This window comes from Mobula hypostoma, chromosome 19 (genome assembly GCF_963921235.1).
Source record: "Mobula hypostoma chromosome 19, sMobHyp1.1, whole genome shotgun sequence".
Lineage (NCBI taxonomy): Eukaryota > Metazoa > Chordata > Chondrichthyes > Myliobatiformes > Myliobatidae > Mobula > Mobula hypostoma.
The window spans coordinates 59,747,629-59,768,394 of NC_086115.1; the positions used below are offsets into that span (position 1 = coordinate 59,747,629).

General features: G+C 42.3%; 1 protein-coding gene across 9 annotated transcripts in view; it reads right to left on the reverse strand.

Annotated features, from left to right (window-relative positions):
• ablim1b (actin binding LIM protein 1b) overlaps positions 1-20,766 on the reverse strand; it is a 406,574-nt gene that overhangs the window by 70,591 nt on the left and 315,217 nt on the right. For all 9 annotated transcript variants that reach the window (XM_063072018.1, XM_063072020.1, XM_063072015.1 and 6 more), the window contains 2 exons: positions 14,191-14,278; positions 6,229-6,287 (listed from right to left, as the gene is read on the reverse strand). In XM_063072018.1, coding sequence (XP_062928088.1) covers positions 6,229-6,287; positions 14,191-14,278 — 147 coding nt within the window. The remainder of the gene's footprint in view (positions 1-6,228; positions 6,288-14,190; positions 14,279-20,766) is intronic.

Here is a 20,766-nt window from a genome sequence, read left to right on the forward strand (position 1 = left end):
CAGAAATACTGCTTTCAAGAGCCAGCAGATCTTTGCATCATGGTCTATCCAGGTTTCTCAGAGTTGTCCTGATGCAGACATTATGAAACTGACATCAGCTCTCCAGAGAGCATCAAGTACTCTGTACAGTACTACTACTTCTCGAGTAGCACACTCAGCTCTACCCTACAGCTGGACTGCTCCTTCAAGTCACCCTGAGGCAGCTTTCTAAAGCAGACTCACTTGGAACAAAAGCTTCATGTGGATATCTGTGCAGAATGAACGGGAAAATGAACAGTCTTCCTGTAGTCATTCAGGGGGTCATTGCAAAGCTGTGTTTCAACAAGGTACAGAAACGAGAAGGGCACCAGATGCTCAATGTTATACTCACAACACGCTGGAGGAACTCAGCAGGTCGGGCAGCATCGGTGGAAAAGATCGGTCGACGTTTCGGGCTGGAACCCTTCATCAGGACCGGGTTCCGGCCCGAAATGTCGACCGATCTTTTCCACCGATGCTGCCCGACCTGCTGAGTTCCTCCAGCGTGTTGTGAGTGTTGCTTTGACCCCAGCATCTGCAGATTATTTTGTGTGCTCAATGTTATACATTTGGTGCCTTCAGTCCTGAAGAAGGGTCTCAGCCCAAAGCATAAACTGTTTACTCTATTCCATGGATGCTGCCTGACCTGCTGAGTTCCTCCAGTATTTTCTGTGTGGCATATAATTTGACTGAAAATCGTGCTTCCAGCATTAGTTAAATTAAAAATAAATTAGAGCTACGGCATCGAAGAGGACCTCTGGCCCATTGAGCTGTACTGCCCAGGCCACCGCTGACAACCCCGATTTAACCGTGACCTAATCACGGGACAACTTACAATGACCAATTAACCCACTAACAGGTACGTCTCTGGATTGCAGGAGGAAGCTGGAGCATCCACAGCAACGCCGTACACAGGATGCTGGGCTTGAACCCCGAACTCCGATGCCACAAGCTGCAATAGCTTTGTGCTAGCTACTATCCTACCTTTATAGTTATCAACCATTCTGAACACTTCAGCACTATTTGGATCACATGCCATCCAATTTTGTCAGTCTAATCCACGTTAAATTGCTTGTAAGTGTGATATGGGCATAACAAAAAGGCAGTAATTGATCCATTTTCCAGGCTAAGTTCTTGAAAACTTGAATGTATCTGATTGACTGTTAACACACTAATTAAAGGAACAAGTTAGGTCTGTGTTCGATATGGTATCAAAGTGACAGGCCAATATTATATTGCACCCTGATTCAGTCTAAACCTGCTATTATATTGTTCATGCATGAATTCAAGGCAATAATTACAAGGCATAAATAACATAGTATTACTTCAGAATTCTGTTGCCAACTGCAACTTCAAAGCCAGATTTTTCTGCAGATTAATTGGTGAGTCTTCAAACTAATTGGCCTCTTCTCCATTTGAAGGATTATCGTCCATGAACATCTTGTGAATTTGATTCCCTTTCTCTGGAACTTCTCCCAAACATTTCCTAAGCTTACATTTCAGCAATTCCTCTGACTATATTGAATTCCTTGTTACAAGGATAAACCTATTCCATTTTGACTATTTCCAGACATTCATTGCTCCCACTTTAGATTTGAGATTAATAATCTCTTCCTCTACATAGTACATAACAGTGGACATTCTGGTGACAAGCTGAGTGAACCTTGCCTCCAATATTTATCATTTTGCCCACTGTTGGGTAATAAATCTGGATGCAAGGTCTGCATCTACACAAAGTGAACTCCAAACAGTTTCAGTGCTATAAATATCCCAGTAACTTTCTAATCTTAAAAAAAAGCTGACAGGCAGGAGAAACGTCGAACATGTTAAGTCACTCCCTGTAATTTCGGGTTAAAATCCCAGTTTCCTCTGAAAATTGTCTGCCACGTCTCAATGATTCTGAACTGAGCTTTATTTGTTTTACATCTGGAGGAGAACCAATTAATTTTCTTAAATAAATATTGATCTTATGTGTTCACAGTGACATCCAGTGAGAGGAGAGGCATCTGAGCCAGGCTCAAAGCCAAGATTTAACCACCCAGATTGGGTGAAGCAGTAATCTCTGTGCAGCCTCAGGGTGACTCCAATAAATCACGTTATGAGCACAGTTGAAAATCTCCAGCTAGTAACCAACAATATGTCCAAGTCATCAATGAACTCCGAATAATACAGAACAATTGTTGGGTTTCAGGCAGATGAGGCTCGTCAGCCATTATTGGCAGCTCATCTAGGAGACGAAAATCTCTGATCTCAAAGCTCCACTGTGGGGAAAGCTTTGGGAGTAATCCCCGAGGAAAACTGCAGAGCTGGAGTCCCTAAGACAGTCCTACGTTGAGTTCAATGCCGACTGACAACTCCTGCAATATTGCTGGTACCAAACTGTTTCGGTCTCTGCTATTCCTTTGGATTCATCAGCTGTGTGGAGAGGGAGAGTGTGCCGCCTGGGTAACAGCTCGCTCTCCGTACCATCCTGCCCTGGCTTGCATATCGACTTTGACAGCTAGGACACAACATCCATAGTCAACCCCAACCAACAGAGACTGGTGTTCAAGCCCCCCTCCTGCTCATTTGATATGTCTGGAACCTTTCCTTCCTGTAACAAGTTCCTCAAGCAGGATCCCCGAACCTGCTCTGTCGTTCAATATTATCATGACTGACCTGACAGTAATCTCAATGTTGCCTTCCTGCCTGCCACTGATATCATTACACTCACTTGCTTATCAAAAATTTATTTTCAATCCTAAAGATATTCGGTCTCTGCTTCCAGCATTATTTCAGGAAGAGATCCAAACACTCATGACTTCTGAGAAAGAGAGAGAAAAAAAATCACCTTACTTCTTTAAATGAACAACACATTACTTTTAAAGAGTGACCCCCAGCTCTAAATTCTCCCACAAAAGGAAACGTTCTCTCCACATAATTTCATCTGCGTTTGTAATCAATAATACCATTAGTGTTGTGTATTTAATATTTCAGTAATATTTGAGTTATCTTGAAAATATATTGTTTGATTAAGCATTCTCCATTGTTTACATCATGATTATGGTTATATTTATTATGAATTGCATACACCACCACGCTATCATGTGTAACATGCTCACCTTACTTAAAGTAAACATGGAGTTAAACTCACATTTCAGGCTCCTGTGACTTCCTTTGAATTAGTTTAATGTTTTAAAGTTACAAAGCATAACCACTAGCTTCCCTAATTACTTGCTATATCTGTTTACTATCCTTTTGCGAATCATACATCAAGACACTCTGAATACTTCACATCTCTTGCCCGTTCAATATCAAACTTTTCTCTTGCTAATCTGCATTTTATGAATATCGATGTGGCATCACTGTTTTTAAGTATCAAATGAAATGTTCATAAGCCCCTTGCTGCTGCACAAATTTTGAGATCCAAAATCGGTTTTTAAAACTCTTACATCGGCCATGCGGTGCCATCGCCCTGTTGAAGAAAAGAATATGAAACTTGGAGTTGTAAGTTGCCAACAAAAAGCCTTCAGTAGTGTCAGAAATGTAGAAGTGACTAGGGTGCAGAAGAGGTTTACCAGTAGGCTGCCCGGATGAGAGGGCATGTGCTAAAAGAAGAGGTTAAACAAACCCAAATCGTTTTCTCTGGACTGGTGCAGATTGAGGGGAGATCTGATAGAGGTTTATAAAATTATGAGATAGAGTAGGCAGCTAGTATCTTTTTCCCCAGGGTGGAAATGTCTTATACCAGAGAGCACACAGTTAAGGTGAGAGGAGGAAAGTTGAAGGAGATATAATAAGACCTAAGATATAGGAGCAGAAGTAGGCCATTTTCAGCCCATTGAGTTTGCTCCACCATTCAATCATAGGCTGATCCAATTCTTCCAGTCATCCCCACTCCCCTGCTTTCACCCCATACCCTTTGATGCCCTGGCTAATCAAGAACCTACCTATCTCTGTCTTAAATACACCCAGTGACTTGGCCTCCATAGTCGCTCGTTGCAACAAATTCCACAGATTTACCGCCCTCTGACTGAAGTAATTTCTCTGCATCTCAGTTCTAAATGGAAGTCTTTGAATCCTGAAGTTGTGCCCTCTTGTCTTAGACTCCGCTACCAAGAGAAATAGCTTTGCCATATCTAACCTGTTGGTGCCTTTTCACATTTGGAATGTTTCTATGAGATCCCCCCTCATTCTCCTGAACTCCAGGGAATACAGCCCAACAGCTGCCAGACGTTCCCAATATAGTAACACTTTCATTACTGGAGTCATTCTCATGAATCTTCTCTGAACTCTCTCCAACATCAGTATATCCTTTCTAAAATAAGGAGCCCAAAACTGCACACAATACTCCAACTGTGGTCTCACGACTACCTTATTGAGCTTCAACATCACATCCCTGCTCTTATATTCTATACCTCTAGAATTGCATTTGCCTTCTTCACAACCGACTCAAGCTGGAGGTTAACCTTCAGGGTATCTTGCACAAGGACTCCCAAGTCCCTTTGTATCTCTGCACTTTGAATTCTCTCCCCATCTAAGTAACAGTCTGCCCATTTATTTCTTCCACCAAAGTGCATGACCATACACTTTCCAACATTGTATTTCATTTGCCACTTCTTTGCCCATTCCCCTAACCTATCTAAGTCTCTCTGCAGGCTCTCTGTTTCCTGAACACTACCCGCTCCTCCACCTATCATTGTATCATCGGCAAATTTAGCCACAAATCCATTAATACCGCAGTCTGAATCATCGACATACATTGTAAAAAGCAGCGGTCCCACACCAACCCCTGTGGAGCTCCGTTGGTAACCGGCAGCCTGCCAGAATAGGATCCCTTTATTCCCACTCTTGATTTTCTGCCCACCAGCCAATACTCCACCCACACTAGTAACTTCTCTGTAATTCCATGGGTTCTCATCTTGCTAAGTAGCCTTATGTGCGGCACCTTGTCAAAGGCCTTCTGAAAATCCAAGTACACCACATCTGCTGCATCTCCTTTGTCTACCCTGCTTGTAATTTCCTCAAAGAATTGCAGTAGGTTTGTCAGGCAGGACTTTCCTTTCAGGAAACCATGCTGGCTTTGGCCTATCTTGTCATGTGCCTCCAGGTACTCCGTAATCTCATCCCTAACAATCGATTCCAAATTCCAAAGATTTGTGAGTGCCTGGAATGTGCTGCCAAGGTGGTGATGGAGGCAAATACAACAGAGACATTCAAGAGGCTCGCACAGGAAATGAAATTACCTCAACATGTGCAGGCAGAAGGCATTCATTTAGTTGGGTATTTGATTACTAATTTAATTAATTTGGCATAAGATTATGGGCCAAAGGGTCTGTACTTGTGTTCTTAAATTAAATGTTATGATTATTATAAACAACAATTCTGATTACTTCCTTTATCCAATTGGATGATTTTTCATTGGTGACCTGTGATTGTTGTGTATCAGATTAACCCTTTAACACAGATGATAAACATACCAGAGTTGAAAGATAGCAACTCGATCAGTTTTTCCCCTCCTGATAAATACTTCTGCACATCCACTTCTTACAATAATGTTAACAGAGGACACATTCTTCACAAAGAAGCTTCTCTAAGGAGTGTTTCACATCAACAAATCCTTCCTGACTTAGACTGAAGAGGCAACTAAGAGCAGAATTGATGAAGCAGCACTAAGACTGTTTCCCCAACAGGTAGTCAAAACTGCCCAACGCATCATAGGCACCAGCCTACATGCCATTAGCGACATATAAACAGGAAAGTGCTGGAAAAGGGCTAGAAACATCATGAAGGGTCCCACCCTGCTCTGTTTGTCCCACACCAATCAGGGAGGCGGCTACGTAGCTTCCACGCCAGGACCACCAGACTCAAAAACAGTTACTTTCCCCAAGTAGTAAGGCTGATCAACACCTCCACGTGATACTTAATTATTTCCTGTCAGTCACCTTATGTACGACCTAGAGTCACTTTATGGACATACAATCTATGTTTATAAGCTATCTTATGCACTTATGCTTTATTGTGTGTCTTATTATTATTATTATGTTCTTTACATTTTGTGGGCTTTTTGTACTGGAACGGATTCAGAGTAACCATTGTTTGGCTCGCCTTACACTTGAGTACAGGAAATGACTTAAACAATTTCGATTTTTTAAACCAAACTGGTAGTAACAAGGTTTTATGAATGTAGACTTTTAAACACAGACCAGTCTTTTCTCAGAATGAGCTCACCCTTTGCTTTTCTTCAGCCCTGGTAGACTTTTTACAATCGGGATGCCAAACTGTTGAGCCTATTATTGAGAGACAAATAGAAAGTGAACATTAAACTCCACAGACCAAACGGTTAGTTTCAATGACTGAACTGTACTTGCATCGTCTCGTACTGCATTGATTTCCAGCATCTGCAGACTCATGCTTGTACTACATTACTCAATTCAGTTTGAATTGTTAATGCTACACAGCAGAATAACTTACACAAAGAAAACAACATGAAACCTTATAAAACAACCAAGTGTTTAATCAAAAATGTTCACAACCATTCCCACAGAATACCATCCTAACAATGCAGCTAAAAAGCTATCCTACTGGCATTGATGATAAACTATGGGAGGACCTGACAAAGGTAAAATATTGTATTTATTTAAGAGCAAGAGCATCCATAAAAAAACATTTATTTCAAATAATAATTGTTTTAGAATCACAGTGTTGGTAGGGTGCAGGAAGGCACTTCAGCCCATCAAATCTCAATGAGCTAACAGTAAAGCATCCGTGTCCTATTAACCTACTTTTTCTCTGGAGCCTTGCAATTCATCCTCTTTTGACTGTCCATCCAATTCCTTCTTTTAAGATATCAATTGATTCTGCTTCCACTATTCCAAAGGCAGAGAATTCTAGATCAGAGCTAATCTTTGTGTAAACTTCTTCCCCTCTGCTATAAGATTCCTGAGTGAGCATTGAACTGATCAACACTATATTTTTTGCACTACTTATTGAACAAGACACACACACACCTTACTGTAATTCACAGTTTTTTATTATTATGTATTGCACTGTACTGCTGCTGCATAACAATAAATTTAATGACATATGCCATTGATATTAAACCTGATTCTGATCTCAAATTCTCTTTGTTTCCTTCATGTAACGTTTTAAATGTGTCTAGTCAGTCTTTGAACCATTTGCTAATGGGAATAAGTTGTCTTCATTAGCTTCCATGTGATATTGCACACCTTTGTCAAATCTCCTCTCAACCTTTTAAGAATAAATTGGATAGATACATGGATGGAAAAGGTCTGGAGGGTTATGGACTGGGTGCAGGTCAATGGGACTAGTGGAATAAAGTTTCGGCACAGACTAGAAGGGCTGAATGGCCTGTTTACTGTGCCGTAGTGTTCTACGGTTCTAACCTTTCATAGAAAGGACAGAGCCTCCAGTCTATTCTCTTTGCTCCAAACCCTTATCTGTGTAGCGGCTACCATGACGCTATTACAGCTTGGGGTGTCAGAGTTCAGAGTTCAAATCTGAAATCATCTGTAAGGAATCACTACGTCCTCCCTGTGGAATGCGTATGTTTTCCGCGGGTGCTCCTGTATCCTCCCACAGTCCATTAATTGATCATTGCTTGTGCATGGGAAGTGGGAATGCGGAGGGGAGCTTTGGGGTTCTAACGTTTTTACTGTCACTCTTTAGGGTACCCTTGTTTTTGTGGATGTCTGCGAAGATCAAGGATTTCAGGTTGTATATTGTATACATTCTCTGATAGTAAATGGAACTATTGTTAGCCCCTCTTAAGTAAACACCTTAAACCACTTTTATAATGCCATTTACACTGTAAATCCATGCTGGTATTGATGTATTAATTCACTTGTTATTCGATATCTGTACTTCGAACTTTATTTTAAATAATTCTTTTTTATAATTGTTTAATGTTGGGTTTTTTTTTTGCATGTCATGCCGACCACAGTAAATCCCCAATGTATGTAAATGTAAATGACAAATAAAAGTTGCTTGTTGATCCTTGCTTTCAACTGCAATATTCTGCACAACTTTACAATGACAGCAGCATTCACTGATTGGGCATTCTCACTTTCAGGTGACAAAAATTGAATAAAGGCCCATGATTTGAGTGTAACTAATCTCCCTGCAGAATCAGTGAAAACAGCATGCCTAGAGACGGAAAAGTTACAGAAATTTATTTAATTACTTGTTTTCTCAGGGTTTTAAACTGTTGCCTGAGAAAATGAACACTGCCAGCTGTACAATCAATGGGTTATGTGATCCTAGGCATATGGAGAGGTAGACTATAAGTTGGAGCCAATTGCACCAGTGGATGAGAAACATTCTATCTGGGGCATCTGCTGCAAAAATAAAAGCTCCTGAACCATGCTAATTGTGCTTGGTTTCAAGTAGAACAGGAGTTCCCAACCTTAATTATGCCATGAACTCCTACCATTAACCAAGGGGTATGTGGACCCTATGTTGGGAACGCCTGAAGTAGAAGTTTGACTTGGAACCAAACCTCGTCCCACATTTGAACTGCCCAATGTCAGAAGGGAGGTTCAGTTACGGTGGACGAAATTCAATCATCATCAAAATTATACAATTCAAAGTGCAGGTTTCTGTAATTATGTTCCAAAATAAGAGTTTTTGTTTTGACAACTGAAATGGCAATCTGTGCAACATACACCTACAATGCGGTTCAATGAGTGAGAGGGAGACAGAGTGACACACACATTTTACAGTATATTGTTATACACATACTCTATAACTCCAACATTAAATTGGATTATACGTGTGATGTGTATTGGGGATGCGTGAGATGTCATGATGGCAGAGAACTACAAACTGCCCTGTCTTCCCATGTGAAGCTAGATTCACCTGCTGGCAGGTGGTTAGTTAGGAAGGGATTCACAGGGCCTTGTGATGTAGGACTGCTTGTGGAGTTCAAGTGAATCATGAGAATCATAACAACACACATCAAAGTTGCTGGTGAACGCAGCAGGCCAGGCAGCATCTCTAGGAAGAGGTACAGTCGATGTTTCGGCCCGAGACCCTGACGAAGAGTCTCGGCCCGAAACGTCAACTGTACCTCTGCCTAGAGATGCTGCCTGGCCTGCTGCATTCACCAGCAACTTTGATGTGTGTTGCTTGAATTTCCAGCATCTGCAGAATTCCTCGTGTTTACATGAGAATCATAAAACCAGAATATATTCAGTGCCTCTACAAAGTATTTACCTCCACCCCTTGGAAGTTTTCATGTTTTATTGTTTTACAACATTGAATCACAATGGGTTTAACTTGGCTTTTTCGACACTGATAACAGAAAATAACTCTTTCATGTCAAAGTGAAAACAGATCTCTGCAAAGTGATCTAAATTAATCACAAATATAAAGCACAAAATAATTGATTGCATAAGTATTCACCCCCTTTAATATGACACCACAAATCATCACTGGTGCAGCCAATTGGTTTTAGAAGTTGCATAATTAGTTAAATGGAGATCACCTGTGTGCAGTCAAGGTGTTTCAATTGACTGCAGTAAAAATACGTGTGGCGCGTGGCCAAGTGGTTAAGGCTTCAGTCTAGTGATCTGAAGGTTGCTAGTTCGAGCTTCAGCTGAGGCAACGCGTTGTGTCCTGGAGCAAGGCACTTAAACACACATTGCTCTGCGACGACAACAGTGCCAAGCTGTATGGGTCCTAGTGCCCTTCCCTTGGACAACATCGGTGGTGTGGAGAGGGGAGACTTGCAGCATGGGCAACTGCTGGTCTTCCATACAACCTTGCCTAGGCCTCAGTCATCATCGAAAATCGATGGACAGCCGAAGTAAAAATACACCTGTATCTGGAAGGTCCAACTGCTGTTAAGTCAGCATCCTGGCAAAAACTACACCATGAAGACAAAAGCACATGCCAAGCAATTCCGTGAAAAGGTGATTGAACAGCACAAACCAGGAGACAGATTCAAGAAAATTTCCAAGTCACTGAATATCCTTTGGAGTACAGTTAAGTTAATCATCAAGAAATGGAATGAATATGACACAGCTGTAAATCTGCCTAGAGCAAGCCGTCCTCGAAAACTGAGTAACTGTGCAAGAAGCGGACTAGTGAGGGAGGCCACCAAGAATCCTAGGACAACTCTGGAGAAGTTACAAGCTTCTGTGGCTGAGATGGGAGAGACTGTGCATACAATAACTGTTGCCTGGGTGCTTCACCTGTTGCAGCTTAAAGGGAGAGTGGCAAAGAGAAAGTCTCTGTTGGAAAAAAATCTCACATGAAATCTCGGCTAGAATTTGCCAGAAGGTATGTGGGAGACTCTGAAGTCAGCCGGAAGAAGGTTCTATGGTCTGATGAAACCAAAATTAAGCTCTTCAATTGAGTCTTCAGATTAAATGCTATTTTTGGTATAAGTCAAACACCATCCCTACTGTGAAGCGTGGTGGTGGCTGCATCATGCTGTGGGGATGTTTCACTCCAGCAGGCCCTGGAAGGCTTGTGAAGATGGAGGGTAAAATGAAAGCAGCAAAATACAGGAAAATCCTGGAGAAAAACCTGATGCAGCCTGCAAGACAACTGTGACTTGGGAGAAGATTTGTTTTCCAGCAAGACAATGACCCTAAACATAAAGCCAAAGCTACATAGGAACGGCTTCAAAACAACAAAGTTAGTGTCCTAGAGTGGCCAAGTCAGAGTCCAGACCTTAATCCAACTGAGAATTTGAGGCTGGACTTGAAAAGAACTGTTCACTCACGATCCCCATGCAATCTGACAGAGCTTAAGGAGTTTTGAAAAGAAGAATAGGGAAAAATTGCAGTGCCCAGATGTGCAAAGCTGATAGAGATCTATCCACACAGACTCAAGGCTGCAATTGCTGCCAAATGTACACCTACTAAATACTGACTTGAATGGGGTGAATACTTAAGCAATCACTTATTTTGTATTTAATATTTGTAATTCATTTATATCACTTTGTAAAGATCTATTTTTACTTTGACACAAAAGTCTTTCTCTGTTGATCAGTGTCAAAAAAGCCAAATTAAATCAATTGTGATTCAATGTTATAAAACATGAAAACTTCCAAGAGGGGTGAATACTTTTTATAGGCACTGTAGGAGCAGAATTAAATCATTTGGCCCTTTTAAATCTGCTCTGCCATTTGATCATGGCTGATCCATTTCCCTCTCAGCCCAATCTCCCGCCTTCTCCCCAAATCCCTTCAAGCCCTGACTGATCAAGAACCTATCAACCTCTTCCTCAAGTGTACCAAATGACATGGCCTCCACAGCCTCCTGTGACAATGAATTCCACAGATTCACCACTTGTTGGCTAAAACAATTCCTCTCATCTCTGTTCTATATGGACATCCCTCTATTTTGAGGCTGTAGCTTCTGGTTTTAGACTGCCCACCATAGGGAACATTCTCTTTAAATCTGCTCTGTTGAGGCCTTTCAATATTTGATAGTCTCAATGAGAACTCCCCTCATTTTTCTGAATTTCAGCGTGTACAAGCCCAGAGTCATCAAACACTCCTCATGTGATTAGCCTTTCAATCCCAGAATCATTTTCATAAACCTACTTTGAATGTTCTCCAATGTCAGCACATCTTTTCTTAAACAAGGGGCCTAAAACTGCTTACAATAGTCCAAGTGGGGCTCACCAGTGCCTAATAAAGACTGAAAATTATATCCTTGTTTTTATATTCTAATCTTCTCGAAATGAAGGCTAACATTGCATTTGCCTTCCTCATCATTTTGCTCAACCTGCAAATTAACCTTTAGAGAATCCTGCACAAGCAACTCCCAACTCCCTTTGTGCCTCTTTTTTTTTGCATTTTCTCTCCACTTAGAAAATAGTCGACCCTTTCATTACTTAATGATGATTTTAATTTTCCACATATTGATTGGTACTCACATACTGTAAAAGGGCTGGATGGGATTGAGATTGTCAAATGGGTTCAGAAAAGTTTCCTAACACACAGTGGTCTCACCTAGAGGGAGTGTGATACTAGTTCTCCTATTAGGGAATGAGACAGGGAAGGTGTCAGAAGATTGTGTAGGGGAACACATTGCATGTCGTGATCACAATGTCATTGCTTTCAATATAGTTATGGATAACCAATTCAGGGAACCCTGGTTTTTGAGAGATATTGTGGTGCACGTTAAGAAGGAGGTACATGGCAGGAAAAAGCAGGAAGGAACAAATGAAGTACTTGAGGAGTGTAAGAAATGCAAGAGAACATTTAAGAAAGAAATCAGGAGGGCTAAAAGGCGGTATGAGATTGCTCCAGTAGCCAAGATAAAGGAAAATTCCAAGGGCTTCTACAGATATACTACGAGTAAAAGGATGGCAAGGTAAAAATTCGTCCTCTTGAAGATCAGATTAGTCATCTATGCATGCAGCCAAAGAAGATGGGGGAGACCACTGGCCTTTAATTTTACGGCTTATTCTTAGGGCTTTTCTGAATTACGGGAACAACATTAGCTCTCCTTCAATCTTCCGGCATGTCACCCACTGCAAAAATTATCTCGGTTAGGAACCCTGCAATTTCTGCACTATCCTTCCACAAGGGCTGAGGGAACAGCTTGTCAAGCCTCGAGGATTTATCCACCCTACTTTGCCTCAAGACAGCAAACACCTCCTCCTCTGTAATACAGTCCGTGACAAGTTGCTCCTACAGAGTATCAAAGTTGGAACAAGATTGTCATGTGGTTTGAACCTTCATTCTTTCATGTGGATATGGTAAAAACTTCCTCATCCAGGATTTCACAAAATGTCTGGTTACATAGCACAGATTTTGACTCCACTGCATTAGAAGCATGCAACTTCATTACTCCCATTTTTGCCCACTCTATACGGTCCTATTCCACCACCTCTCAAAGACAGAAGCTGTGGCAAGTAACGATTTATCATTATGAGATTTAAAGGGGGGCCTCAGGCAATACTCCATTTCATTTCTGTCCCTTTATACATTAAGTGCTGCTGAAATGAGCTCCATATCATTTCTGGTTTATTATGCTTTTGAAGGACGGTTATAATTGCTCCATAAAAATTCTTCTACTCCATTGATGGTTTCTGCATCAAGGATTTCCTGAAATTTCCAATTTACTTAGGACTTCTAGTCCTGTCACTGCCAGTTTTTCTTTCATCTTTGCATCCAATTCAATTTAAGCACCGGCTGAATTGGAAAGGTCGGGTAGAGGCCAAATCGATGTGGCAGGTTCCAGGCCCCAGAGCATTTCAAAGCAACAGACCTGATGTTTGGATGACGATTTAAGCATCGGGCCAGATTAAAATGGTCAGGGTGTTGGGACCCGAGGTGAGGGTAGGACCAGTTCTGCTCTCTGCTCTGTGAGGCTCACTCAGCTCTCCGCTGATAAGGGTCTGTAGATGGAATCTCTTTGTGGACTTCAGTTCAGAATGCTATTTGCTTGTGTTTACTGTTTGCATGCTTTTTTTCTCTGAACATTGGGTCTTTTTTTTGAAGTGGGTTCATTTGGGTTTCTTTGTTTTGTGGCTGTCTGTAGGAGACCAATCTCAAGATTGTATAAATGTATACACACTCTGATAATAAATGTACTTTGAAATTTATCTCATTCACCTTGGTTAATAGAACTGGAATTAAATGCACAAATCTCAATTAAGCCTGTTGGCTTAGGATACAGAAAGACTGAGTGATTCTGGACTGGATTCAAATTAATCTTGAATGAAAGGGTGAAAAATCTCTCTCTCTGTCTTATTTATAAGCCTCTCTGGAACAAACTTCACAATCTTAATTTTGTTCGTATTCAGTTGACTTCCCATAAAAAGAAGGCTATACTCCAGTAAGGCTGGGGTACTGTGTTAGCAGTGTTCAGTGGGAGTTGGTCTGCTATATGCTGTGATATGCCTGGCCTAAAGATGCTCAGCACTGTCACTGAGCAACTGAGGGAAACGAATACTTATAGTTAATGCAGATGCTGAAATCTGCATCTAAAAGTCAGCTGCTGGAGGAACTAAGTGGGTCAGGCAGCATCTGGAGAGGAGAAATGGACAGTCGAAGTTTCATGTTGAGACCCTCCATCTGCACTGAAAGAGTAGAAGAGGGACAGCCAGTATAAAGTGCAGAAATAAGCACCTAAAATTCCCCATTGTCCTATTTCTAATCTTGAACAAAATAAACACTTCAATCATTTGAAAGAAGATGCTGCATCTTACCTTGCAGGTACATTTCTTCCCCTTCTGTGAACATCTGGTTGCATTTGCTGCATCGTGCACAGCTCGGGTGATAGTGTTTGTCTCCTGCCTAGATCCAAAGAAAAACGCTGTTACTATTCTGCACCAGAGAACAACAGTGCACAAATCAAATCCTACAGTGGTCTTGAACAATCACAAAGGTACAAACTTGGAAAGTTAAAAAGTGACAGTTTCCAATTAGATTCATACAGCGATCCTAGGATTAGTGCTTCCAGTTCTCAAAATGAATTCTGTAGTTACAGACACAGACATCCCACCTCCCCCGGAAGTTCCGGGAGTCTCCCGCATATCGATAGTGGCTCCCTGACGCCTGGAAATTATATACAATGTCCTGGAAAGTGATTTTTTTTGAGAGGGAGAGCGAGCATCCTAATTGGTCTCTCTTCGTGCTAAGAGTGGTCCCCAACCACCAGGCCGCAAGGAAACAATATGATTTGGTGATATGAAATGATATGAGTCAGCTGCACCTTTCCTCATTCCCTGTCACGCCCACTGTTGAATTTTAACGCAGGCGAGGTCATCAGTGACCCAAGACATGCAAAGGAATGGGTCCGTGACCCATTTGTGAATGTCCCCGGTGAGTCTTCCATGTCAGCGCAGGAAGAAGATCAACTCCTCGAGCTTGCAAATGACAGTGGGCTGAAAAGTATGTTTGACATAACATCTCTGCCGGCATTCTGGATCAAAGTCAAGGCTTAGTATCCTGAGACAGCCACGAAAGCACTGAAAACGTTGCTTCCATTTCCAACATATTTCTGCGAAGTGGAGTTTTCTGTAATGAATGCAACAAAAACTAAATTGCGGAATAGACTGGACATAAGGAACCCCCTTCGAGTATCGCTGTCTCCCATCACCTCTCGATAGGACCGTCTTGTTGCAGGAAAACAAGCCCAGGTCTCCCACTGATTCAGCGATATTGGTGTGTTGCAATGATTTTAAATGTTCATACGAGGAAAATATGCGCTGTGTGTTTAATATCCAAACGTTACTTAAAATGTTATGATGCTGTTGACTTACAAGTGACTTATAATTCAGTTGTCCCCAACCTCCGAGCCACGAAGAATACAACGGTACAGCGGTAGCCAGAACACACCCAGCACATCTTTAAGAAAAAAAGCCGAAATAAACAAGCTAATTAATTAGGTGCCGCCCGGCACGGAAATGTTGGCCCAGATCAGAGGCAATTGCCGATTGCGTCATTTCTGATCTGGGCCGACATTTACGTGCCGGGCAGCACCTAATCAATTAGCTTGTTTATTTCGGCTTTTTTCATAAAGATGTGCTGGGTGTGTTCTGGCTACCGCTGTACCGCTGCATTCTTCGCGGCCCAGCAGTTTGGAACCACTGTTATAATTGACTTATCACTACATTCATGCGAGGAAAGTATGCGTTTAATATTAAGTTCATTAGATAAACTCCTTTAGAAATGAAATTGAGTGTATTAGCCACTTACAAGTGACTTATAGTTGACTTATCACCTATACTCTGGTTGTGTTTAACAACCTCCCCCACCCCCGGGTCGGCCGGTCCGCAAGAATATTGTCAATATTAAACCGGTCCGCGATGCATTTAATGGTTTGTGGACCCCTGATTTAAACTAGCTGGCGAGCTGCCAAGGAGCTACACTATTGTTGTCCTATGTGATGAGGCCAAACTCCCTGTAGACTTGCTTAAAGTTGTAATAGAATAAACATGATAATATAATATAAGTACATATTTTAATGTCACATTTGCTGCATATACCCAACTTGGTTTACAGATTAGACAAAATCACTAAACAAAGTATTACATACACTTTTGGAGGTCGATGGGGTGGGGGTGGAATATGGGGTTGGCGGGGTGGGGTGCTATCTCCCTGAAATGAGTTTTTTCAGGGTGGGATGTCTGCAGACATGAGGAAATCTGCAGATGCTGGAAATTCAAGCAACACACACAAAAAATGCTGGTGAACGTGGCAGGCCGGGCAGTATCTATGGGAAGATGTTTCGGGCCGGGACACTTCATCAGGACTAACTGAAAGAAGAGATAGTAAGAGATTTGAAAGTGGGAGGGGGAGGGGTAGATCCGAAATGATAGGAGAAGACAGGAGGGGAGGGGTGGACCTAAGAGCTGGGGAAGGGAGAGGATCATGGGAAGGGAAGCCTGGGGAGAAAGAGAAGGGGGGAGGAGAGCCTTAGATCCACCCCTCTCCTCCTGTCTTCTCCTATCATTTCGGATCTACCCCTCCCCCTCCCACTTTCAACTCTCTTACTATCTCTTCTTTCAGTTAGAGCTGACGAAGAGTCCCGGCCCGAAACGTTGACTGTACCTCTTCCTAGAGATGCTGCCTGGCCTGCTGCGTTCACCAGCATTTTTTGTGTTGTCTGTAGTTACAAAGAACATTCTCCACAGGGCATTAGTGGGGGCAGGGTTTTGGACACTGCACAAAGTTGTAAGTTCAAAGAGACAAGATACTTAAAACTGCATTCTCAACTGTGAAACTTGGAGATCTTCCACATTTCAGCTCCTTGGAAACAAAAGTAACAATGCTCTTTAATTGTCCTCCTTGACTCACTAGTTGCCTTGGTAACCAATGAGGTGACAGGAATAAATTTCTAATGCAAGCCAAGTTGCAATCTGTCACGTTAGCAAACACCAATTCTTCCTAAGCTTTCAGTGCTGCTGTGTAGTGTAGTGTGTGGAATAGTTATCAGGGTAACTTGAGCTAATGTATATAGATCTCAGAGTGCATTGTTTAAAACAAAATTCACAATCCAAGTGTGCTTTAGACACAATATTTAAATATGTCAATGTACAGCGTTACACTTGGGAAATGGGGATAACATCTGGAACGTGTAACCAAGATGCTGAAAATAAGAATATGAAAAAAAAATTAGGAAAAGTGCTGGAAATACCTGGCAACAAATCACAAACGCAAGAAATTCGGCAGATGCTGGAAATCTAAAGCAACTCACACGAAATGCTGGAGGAACTCAGCAGGTCAAGGAGCATCCAAGGAAATGAATAAAGAGTTGATGTTTCTGGCTGGGAAAGGAAGGAGAAAGATGCCAGAATAAAAAGATTGGGGAAGGGAAGGTGAGTAGGAAGGGTAAAATGCTGGAGAAGTGATGTGACAGGAGAGGAGAGTGGACCATGGGAGAAAGTGGAGAAGGAGGAGCTCTGGGGAAGATGATAGGCAGGTGACAAGAAGAGGCAAGAGGCCAGAGTGGGGAATAAAAGAAGAAAGAGGGAGTTTTTTAAAAATAATCTTGATGCTGTTAGGTTGGAGGCTACCAGACAGAATATGAGGTGTTGCTGATTGGGCAGCATATGTGAAGAAAGAAAAAGAGTCCCTTTCATCAACCTGAAATGTGAAGTGTGTTTCTCTCTCCACAGAGCCTGCTGAGCATCTCTGACATTCTCTGTTTGCAGATCATGAGATGCTGGAGCAACACGGCAATTCTGGCTGCATCTGTGGACAGAAGTGGATGGGCAATGTTTCAAATTGAGACCTTTCTTCTGTAATGAAAGACAGAGGGGAGATAACCAATAGAAAAGGGTGACAGGAAAGGGTGAGTAGGAGCTAGCAGGTGATTGGTGGACCCAGGTGAGGTGGAGTAAGATGAGGAGGGTTTTAGGTCTAAAAACCTTGCACAAATGTTTGTAAAAGCTCCATTTTACACTATGCGCATAAGCAAAAGATCGAGTGTGTCATGGAGTCAGTCACCGAGCACAGGAACACACCTAATCACTCCACGTGGATGTCCCACCTATCAGTGCCCATTGTGCAGTGTCATTACACTTGTTTACATACACCGCAGTAAGACCCTTCCAGCCCTTCGAACTGCGCCACCCAGCAACACACCTATTTAACCCTAGCCTAATTTACAACGACTAAACTGGTATGTCTTTGGACTGTGGGAGGAAACCAGAGCACCCGGAGCAAACACACACAGTCGTGGGAAAGAGCGTACAAACTTCTTACAGAGAACACCAAAATTGAACTCTGAACTCCAATTGCCTGAGCTGTAACAGCATCTCGCTAACCGCTACACAACCTTGGCACCTTTCCCCTCATGCAACAAAGGCTGAGACAAGTTTAACAATATTTACATATACATATATAGGCATCCGTTACACACACACACACACACACACATATATATATAGGCATCTGTTAGTCTCGCGAGACCATGGGTTTGCACCTTGGAAGGTTTCCAGGCTGGGCAAGGTTATATGGAAGACCGGCAGTTGCCCATGCTGCAAGTCTCCCCTCTCCACGCCACCGATGTTGTCCAAGGGAAGGGCATTAGGACCCATACAGCTTGGCACCAGTGTGGTTGCAGAACAATGTGTGGTTAAGCGCCTTGCTCAAGGACACAACACGTTGCCTCAGCTGAGGCTCGTACTGGCGACCTTCAGATCACTAGACCAACACCTTAACCACTTGGCCACGCGCCAGCACACACATATATATATTCTGCAGATATTACAATCACAGGGATTCCCAGCCTGGGGTCTGTGGACCCCTCGGTTAATGGTAAGAGTTCACAGCATAAAAAAAGGTTGGGAATTATTTTTAATACTTCCCCTGTATTAATGCAAGATCCAGCTCTAGAGTCATTTGGAGTATTAACTCTTAAATCTCTTCAGTCTTGCTCTGGGTCAATTATTTAACAACTGTGGGACCCCCTCCAATATTCAAACTCAATCTTCCTCATTACTCTCTGGGTGGCCTGGGGCTAACTCAGGTAAGGACAGGACATCAGTTTGTGTGTGCTTACTGTGTGTGACGGTTGGTAACGTGTCTTTGTACCTTGACCCCGAGGTAACGTTGTCTCGTTTGGCTGTATTCAAGTATGGTTAAATGGCAATTAAACTTGAATTGGGTTGATTTGAATAGAACCTGTCTGAATTTCCCAGCTACACTTGTGCAATAATTCTTAGAAATAGGAAATCTGCACAAAATTTCTGCTTAATCCATTGTCTCACTTGCCAAGTTCCGTCAGTACGTCACCCAAATCCCTTTCCTTTGCACCATTCATCATAATGTTGGTTTTCCAACCACACCCACCCCCACCCCCCCCCCAGCCTTACAGAGGCTTTCCACCTTCCTTGTCAAGTCTGCCTGAACCTGACACTGAGCCATCTCACATCCCCTGCTACCCATCAACTGCCAGCTTACAGGAAAACTTGCATACATATAGTTCACGGGAAGACCTGATGGGCCAATGATGAATTGCTTCCCTGGTGACTTTTTCCATTGTACCTATTGACTGGTCTCTCTCTTGCTGCTCCCAGAGGAAGGTGTCTGTGTTTGACCGGTCCCTCTCTTTCTCTCTCGCTCAATGCTGCCAGAGTCCTGAGTCCAGGGAAAGGTTTAATCGATCTGCCGATTTGCAGTTTGCGAAGTGGGCTCTGCAGTTCAGATTATATATATTTCTGATTACTCCTTTTTTATTGCTATTTTGTGCAATTTTAATTGGGCCGGACTGGCTCTGCGGCTGCATCAACGAACGACACAGCACTAAATTGAAGTGACCTGAACTAAACTGAACGTTTCTAGACTGTTTCAATGATTCTGTGGTTTGATGCTTTACATGGTGTTTTTCACTCATTTTTTTGTCGTTTGCGCGACCTGTTCTTTCTTTTGCACATCGGCTGTTTGATGTTTTCTTTGAATGGGTTCTATAGTGTTCCTTTGTTTCATGGCTGTCTGTAAGAAGATGAATCTCAGGGTTGTATACTGACATACTTTGATAATAAATGTACTTTAAATCTTTGATTTCATTCCAGGCCAGACAAGAATGAGAGGCGAATCGAAGTCTGATCCTGCTTCACCCCACAGAACGTTCAAACTGAAATGATCAAATTTGCAGAGCATCATCTGATTCATTCTCATTGGTACACAATGTATATTGGAAATGAATCCATAATCATGAGCATATAGCTATGTAACTTTGATTGGCTTTATTGAAGTTTAGCTTTATTTATTACATTAAAACAATGAAGTATGTCATTTGGGTCAAAGACCAACACAGTCCGCAGATTGTGCTGGGGGCAGCCTGCAAGTGCCCACAACTCACTAACCTTAATCACACATCTTTGGACAGTGGGAGGAAACCAGAGCACCCAGAGGAAACTCTCATGATCGGGGGAGAATGGATGAACACCTTACAGACAACGGCAGAAATGGGATCCTGCTCAGGGGTTGCTGGCACTGTAGAGTGTTACGCTAACCGCTTCTGTACACTCATGTGATCGGGGGGGAATGGACAAACTCCTTACAGATGGCGGCAGGAATCAAACCCTGCTCAGACTTGGTGGCACTGCAAAGCATTACGCTAACCGTTACTGTATGGTTAACAAATGCAGTCTTATTACTGACCATGTGGCCATGCTAAGAGGGAACAAGAGTGGATTTAGTCAATAGTCTGTGGTAAAATAGTTTATTGTTACCATCTTATCTGAGAAACAAAATCTGAGGCTTTGCTCAGTGCATCAGATGGTCATAATTGTCCACTGAGGCAGGAGGGCCATGTCTTTGAATGAAGGGAA